This window comes from Malus domestica, chromosome 04, assembly GCF_042453785.1.
Source record: "Malus domestica chromosome 04, GDT2T_hap1".
NCBI classification, from domain to species: domain Eukaryota; kingdom Viridiplantae; phylum Streptophyta; class Magnoliopsida; order Rosales; family Rosaceae; genus Malus; species Malus domestica.
In genome coordinates this window covers 27,736,685-27,744,579 of record NC_091664.1, presented here as the reverse complement: position 1 = coordinate 27,744,579, position 7,895 = coordinate 27,736,685, and the positions used below count along the sequence as shown (strand labels likewise).

Genomic DNA, 7,895 nt, shown 5'->3' with positions numbered 1-7,895 from the left:
ATTATGTATATATATTCAGAATATGGAATACATGAAAATTTAAGCCGTAAAATTTCTATTTGGCATTAAAGCCTAAACCGTAACCCTAAGACTTCCGTCGTGCTACTGCTGCTGCTGTGAAAAATAAAATAAAAAAAAACAGCAAGTCTGTGGTTCTTTGCTGCATTCCTGCAACAAGCCAAGTCTGCCGTATGTGTGTGTTGTTGCCAAGACTCCGTGTGCCGTGCTATTGCTATCATAAAGGGAAACACACAACAAGCTTTTTTGTTTTTTTCCTGTTTTTCCCGTTGCATCCTTGCAGCAAAGTCAATTACTTGTTGCGTGCTACTGTGTATTGGGTGCTGTCGTGATCAATGGCAAGTGATAAGGGAGAGTTGGGATTGAAATTGGAGGGTGGGGCGCATGGCTTTACCCACGGTTCAGTTGCCAATCCGGTGGTTATTCAGAGTGATGCTTCGGCTATATCGAGTACTGTAAAACTTAATGGATCAAACTACCCTCTTTGGTCCAAGGTGTTTAAGATGCATATCGTTGGACGTGGTAAGAAATGGTTCATAACAGGGAGCATCAAAGAGCCCAAAAATGATAGTGTCGAGTATGAAGTTTAGGAGACAAGGAATGCAATTGTGAAATGGTGGATGATTAATTCCATGGATCCTACCATCATGGGATTTTTCATTCATCTTCGTACCGTTAAAGAAGTCTGGGAAGAAGTTGCTCGAAAGTATTATGATGGGTCTGATATTTCTAAGATTTATGAGTTAAAGGTGAAGTTATTCCAACTTCGCCAAGAAAGAAGATCTATTGGTGTATACTATGTCGATCTCAAAGCTGTCTGGCAAGAGTTGGATCAAAGAAGACCAATCAAGATGGAGTGTGTTATTGACTTGAAGACCCTTCGAGATGAGATTCAACTGGATCGTGTGTATGCCTTCCTAGCAAGGCTTGATGATATTTTTGACAAAGTGCGTAGTGATATTTTGAGAACTAAACTTTTACCATATGTAGATGAGGTGTTCTCCATTATTAGGAGGGAAGCACAGCGCCATGCAACTATGATGGGAAACAGTGGCGTTGGGAACCAAGGATGAGCTCCTCCCGTGGCTAAGGTGTCACGACCACCTTTGGGTAGCCGGCCATTTAATCCATCACCATTGGCCATTCACTCGGTAAAACAATGATGATTTGAAGTGCACTTTTTGTGGGCAAACCTATCATACAAAAGATATATGTTTTAAAAAACATGGAGTACCTGCATGGTTCGTTGAATTGAAGAAAAAGTTACGTGCCAAGGAACGAGCCGCTAATAGAGCAAGTGGAATCCGTGCATCTGTTGCCACTGCTACTAAGGATGTTGTACCTGTTGTGCCCCCTCTAGTGATCTGAGTGAAAACTTGTTGACTATGACTACTCATAGTGAAACCTCAGCCACTCCAAGTAGTATAGGGCGTGTTCTTTTAGCCTCTGATATGGAACATCATACAAGTTGGATTCTAGACTTGGGTGCAACCGATCATATGACTTTTGATAATAATTTATTTACTAGCATGACAACAAGTTCACGGAAATGTATTGCAACTGCTAATGGAACAACAACACCGGTTTTAGGGGCCCGCACTGTGAACCTCACGCCGACCCTTCCCCTTCATCACTACCTGTTTGTTCCCTCGTTGTCTCATAATTTGTTATCTATTCCTTAAGTTATTGAGCAATTAGATTGTGTTGTACTTATGTATCCGATGTTTTGTTTGCTTCAGGATATTCAAGCCAATGAGATATTTGGGTGTGGTACTAAGAGAGAAGGGTTATATTATGTGGATGACGTCGTTCCTGGTAGAGCTAATGTAGTTCGAGCATCCTGTACCAGTAATTTGCAAGAAGTTTGGTTATTGCATCGTCGGTTAGGACATGATTCGTTTGGTTATTTAAGGCATATGTTGCCTAGTTTATTTCATGAACTAAAAGAATCAAACTTACATTGTGAAGTGTGTATTCTCACGATGAGTCATAGTGCTTCGTTTCCTCCTAGTATGAATAAAATATTATTTCCTTTTGATCTTGTGTGCTCTGATGTTTGGGGTCCCTCTCCCATTAGTACTTTGTCTGGAATTAAATGGTTTGTTACCTTTGTTGATGATTGCACTCGTATGACTTGGATTTATGTGATGAAGAATAAAAGTGATGTTAGTATGATGTTTCGGTCATTCTCTCAAATGGTTGCAACACAATATTCCTCTGTTATTAAGGTTCTCCGCTCAGATAATAAAGGTGAGTATATTGGTCCCGAGTTGTCTGGCTTACTTCGGGATCAAGGAATTCTACATGAAACTACTTGTCCTCATACCCCACAACAAAATAGGATTGCTGAGAGAAATAACCGTCATATTCTGGAAACTGCCCGTGCCTTGCTTATTGGTGCGTCCGTACTTAAATGGTAATGGCCTAAAGCTGTCACCTATGCCGTGTATGTGATTAACCGTATGCCATCCCAGGTTGTGGACTTTTATACACCTCTCTAAGTGTTGACAGAATTTGTTCCCGTAGTATCAACCAATACTCTTACTCCTCGTGTATTTGGGTGTGTGGCCTATGTTTATATTCACAAGATTCATCGTAGTAAGTTAGATCCATGTGCTCATTGGTGTGTTTTTCTTGGAATTGCTACTCAACATAAAGGGTATAAGTGTTACCACCCTGAAACTCATCATATGTATGTGACCATGGATATTAGTTTTTCTGAATCTGAGTTTTTTTATGCTTTAATTCCATCACCTTCCAATCACCAGAGGGAGAATACTAGTGGTGATCTTGGCTGGTTGGAAATATGTAACTCAAGGGGAGCATTTGTTGAAAAAGAAAGTTGTGAATGCTCTCAGCAAAAAAGCTATGAAAGCTTTTGGCAAGGCACTGCTGAGAATGGAGACAATGGCTCTCGGCAAGACACTGCTGAGAATTGGATTATTATGTAGCCGCCGAGCACCAAACCCACTGGGTCTTCTCGGCAACAGGCTACCGAGTGCGATGCAAAGTGTTAGCAGAAAGCTGCCAAACCAGTTACGCCGCTCTAGCAACCATTAGTTACCGAACCTACACCTCTCTCTCTCGAGCTCGATAGTGCCACCTAATTTGTCTTCTCTGAATATCCCTGAGGTAAATACTACTGATGCTCATGTAACTAATCCAGATAATATTATGAGTACATATAAGTTGCCGCCAAGGCAAAATCGTGATGTTCCTCCTGACATATTTTCTCCTGAAGGAAAAGTGAAGTATCTAATACCTAATTATGTGTCATGCTCAAACCTTGCACAAGAACGTCAAGCCTGGGTAAATAATGTGGAAGCAATCCAAGCACCAACCCGAGTGGAAGAGGCCTTGAAGGATCCTAAATGGGCTGCTGCAATGGATGAGGAAATGATGGCACTACATAAGAATGATACATAGAAGGTAACAAAGCTACTTGAAGGAAAGAAACCGGTTGGGTATAGATAGGTTTTTACGATCAAATACAAGGTAGACAGATCGATAGACAGGTATAAAGCGAGGTTAGTAGCAAAGGGTTATACTCAAACCTATGGTGTTGATTATCAGGAGACTTTTTCTCCAGTAGTGAAGATGAATACGGTGCGAGTTATGATTTCTTTAACTGCAAATTTGAATTGGCCACGAGGTGATTGCTTAAGTCTGTAAAGTGACCAAATATTGTTTGGTAGATTTACTCTCAAGTTATGATGAAGATTGAGGGATTTACTAATGTTGATTGGACTGGTGATGTGACTAATAGGAGGTCTACATTTGGGTATTTCACATTCGTTGGAGGTAATTTGGTTACGTGGCGAAGTAAGAAGCAAAATGTGGTATCGTGGTCTTCTGCCGAGCCCGAGTGTAGGGGTATGGCACATTGTGTGTGAGATTCTTTGGCTATGAAAGTTACTTTGGAGTCTTGTTTTCAAACAGAATGAGGCAATGAAGTTGTATTGTGATAATAAGTCCGCTAGAGAAATAGCTGCGAATCCAGTACAGCATGATAGGACTAAGCATGTTGAGGTTGAAATACATTTTATCAAAGAAAAGCTGGAGAAGAAGATTGTGTCAATACCGTTTGTGAACTCAAAAGAACAACTTGCAAATATCCTTACCCATGCTGTGTGTAGTAGAAGATTCGGTGATTCGCTTGTCAAGTTGGGCATGAGTTATATCTATGCTCCAACTTGAGGGGGGTGTTGGAATAAGTCAATATTTAGGAGAAAATGAATGTAAATATTTTGTAATTATTAGAGTCATGTTTTAGGAAGGATATTATGTCCTTTATTGTTTTCGTAGAGAACAATGATTGTATTATGTGTATATATTCAAAATATGAAATACATGAAAATTTAAGCCGTAAAATTTCTATTAAAAAATGAGGTCAAACAAAGAGAATTTTCCAAAGCATAAAGCATCTTGTTTGAAAGCTTGCACTACCTAAAGGAATGATTGTAATGTATCGAAACCATTGATAGAGAAAATAAAGCTGGAAAAAAGGTATAAATAATTATAACAATATCGTGGGAAGTTGAATTCGAAATAGCAAAGGAACTTCTACCGCAGAGAATTTTCATTGTGGGAACATGATCAGGTACACCAAGTGTAATAATATAATTAGTTGAAAATTTGAAAAAAAATAATTCTACCAATAATATCATGACACTTGGTATATATACCAAATCATGTTCCCGACACATTGAAAATTTTCTCCTTTTACTGATTGAAACTATGTTGGCCATCCAGTTCCTGTAAAGCCAACATAATTTTCAGCAAGAAAAAAAAAACCTAGAAGAAGCATAGTGGAAGCTACGAGGCACTTTGACAACGTCTAAGAACTTAGTGTGTATGACAACATTGAAGACATAAAGTTCCGGGGATAAGTCTATTGTTTCTGCCATCTTTGTGGGAGATTTGTACGGGGTGTTTATGCTAGTGTGTGCACTTGTGGTAACCAATTAGGGGACTATCATCATTACTTGTTTGTGTGAAATACCTCTAGATCAAATATTTGGTCACGGGAGATTGTATCCATGTGGCAATCCTTGTATTTGTTATTGCTATCGTTATTAATGGAAAATCGTTATCGTTTCTTGTAAAAAAAAATTACAAAAATAAAAATTCCTACATGATATGTATAATATATGTTGAACGCGTCTGAATATCAAAATCATGTAACATGGAACATCTAATTATAATATATATATATATTTAATTTTCTGGTATGTATAATATATGTTGAACGCATCTGAATATCAAAATTATATTTTTTTTATGACATCTGAATATTTGAGAAACTATTTCTTATATGCTATTAATCATGTAACATGGAACATCTAATTAGGGTTTAGGTGTAAATAATATCGTTTGCTAAAAAAAAAAAAGACATACGATTAACTATCATATATAGTGTGTATGACTTTTTATCATTGGTGAAGGTGGATGTTTCAGGTTCATCATTCTACTCCGAAGAGCTAATACGCCTACAAGTCCTCCATTTACAATCCACAACGGTAAGTACAAGTATTATTGTTAAATGGATGATCTTGTCAGTTGTCACTAGCTTTTGATCCATGAGTGTCTACCATAAAAAAGGTTTTGGGGACTCATTTCTCCACTCTAAATTTATTTTTTAATTGGGAAAATTTAAAATAGGTCCAATTTTATAGGTCTACTTCTGAAATAGGTCCAATTTTTAATGACTTTTGACTTTTGAAATAGATTCAATTTTTAGTTACTTTAACCCATATCAAAATACCCCTACTTTTTAATTTAGATCCCATTTTGTGCATTCAATGTAAGAAAGAAAGATATGGCATCATTTTCTCCCATTACCACATCACATATAACTACTTTTCCTGCTGAAGTAACAGAACCATTGGTAGGGATAGGCATGCTACTTGCTGCTTTAGTTTAACGGTCAATCGAGTGTTGTTACTCTGAAACCTATCTGTATTCTGTATGCCTCCACATGGGGATAATGGCCTTGTCCTGAATCCTAAGAAAAGCCAAGACTCGAGTTAAGAAAGACTTCCATGGAACATATTGAATTCATGTAAACCCTCACTCATGTAATTCTATAATTCCTATTGAGACGTAATGTGAGAGATATAGAGTTCGTTTAATTGTTATGTGTTTAAGTACCCTAAACTCCTCATAGGCAAGCTTTTTTGGGTTCCAAAGAGTTTTTATAAACCGACTGTACACACAAAATTACTGCAAAAAATAGTAGAACACGCGCACAAAATAAATTTGTATTTGGATGCACATATCCCACCCCTTATGAATAAAAATAATAATTATTGTTATCATTTTTCCTTTTTTTAGGTTAATTTTATGCTGTAAATAGAATATGAATGTTACATTTTCTTCCTGTACAAGACTATGTACTGTATATATGTGACTCCACGAGGAAAATAATATATATGAGCAAATTCTTGAAAAATAAAATATTGTCTGTATATATCAATATATGTTATGAATATTAATTGTTACACCATAGAAAATTTTGAGGCGGCAATAGAGGTGCCATGGACCCCACAAGTGCCCATAAATAACGACTCTGTGGAGGATTTCACCAATATTAAGCTGTGAGATTTTTTTTCAAGAGGGTTTGAATTTTCAATCTTACTATTTCCCAAGAGTCTTTGATCACCATATCCTCAAGTGTGGACATGTGTTGCCAGGGAGATGCTTTGGTACAAAGAGTGTGTGAATTGTATGAGAAAATCTCAAGCCTAGAGAGCCTCAAACCCTCCCAAGATGTCAACATGCTCTTCACCCAACTCGTCCTGACATGCATACCACCAAGTCCAATCGATGTTTCCAAGTTATGCCGAGGGGTGCAAGAAATAAGGTCAAATCTTATAAGGCTTTGTGGAGAAGCAGAAGGACTTTTGGAGAATCACTTCTCAACAATCCTAGGCTCATTTGAGCACCCTCTCGACCATCTCGACATTTTCCCTTACTATTCCAATTACCTCAAGCTTAGCAAACTTGAGTTCAACATCCTTAGCCAACACTTCACCCGTGTGCCTAGCAAAATTGCCTTTGTGGGTTCTGGCCCTCTTCCCCTTACTTCAATTGTCTTGGCCTCCAATCACCTCACCAAAACCTCTTTTGACAACTATGACATCGACACATTGGCCAACTCAATGGCTCTTCGCTTAGTGTCATCCGATCCTGACCTATCAAAAAGGATGGTCTTCCACACCACAGATATAATGGATGTCACAACTGCCTTGAAAGACTATGAAGTTGTGTTTTTGGCTGCTCTTGTTGGCATGGACAAGATGGAGAAGCTGAAAATTATCGATCACTTGGCGAAATACATGGCTCCAGGAGCAACTTTGATGCTAAGGAGTGCACACGGCGCGAGAGCTTTTCTTTATCCGGTGATTGATCCTTGTGATGATCTTAGAGGGTTTGAGGTTCTCTCTGTGTTTCATCCCACCGATGAAGTCATTAATTCGATTGTCATCGCGCGTAAATACGCATTGCCTGTTCAGCACTCATCATCAATTGATTCTCAGGAGATTAATAATGCTGGTGCCATTAGACTTCCCAGCAAGTGTTGTGAGATTGAAGCCTTCAATCCTTTCCATAAACTTGGAAACATGATTGAGGAGTTGGCCTTCGAGGAGCAGCTTTAATAAAACATCGATCCTGTGATGATTTTTCTTTATATGCCTTCATCCATGTTGCTTGCAGGGAAATAAAATCCATTTATTTGGTTTAACTGATATGTGTTCAATGCGCGTGTATCTGACCTGTGTTTATATAGCTACTTATTATCGTGACATATCCAATATGTGTTATGGAATCCAAAATTATAATAAAATCACATGGAAATTGGATCCTTATTTTGGATA

At 38.1% G+C, this 7,895-nt stretch overlaps 1 protein-coding gene across 1 annotated transcript; it reads left to right on the top strand.

Annotated features, from left to right (window-relative positions):
• The first annotated feature begins 6,599 nt into the window (after positions 1-6,599).
• LOC103433868 (nicotianamine synthase-like) lies at positions 6,600-7,895 on the top strand. Its single transcript, XM_008372154.4, has one exon. The coding sequence runs from the start codon at positions 6,699-6,701 to the stop codon at positions 7,674-7,676; it is 978 nt and encodes a 325-aa protein (XP_008370376.1). The 5' UTR covers positions 6,600-6,698; the 3' UTR covers positions 7,677-7,895.

What these genes read in the sequence shown, in the direction of transcription:
- LOC103433868 (XM_008372154.4), top strand. Translation starts at nt 6,699, where the DNA reads ATGTGTTGCCAGGGAGATGCTTTGGTACAAAGAGTGTGTGAATTGTAT.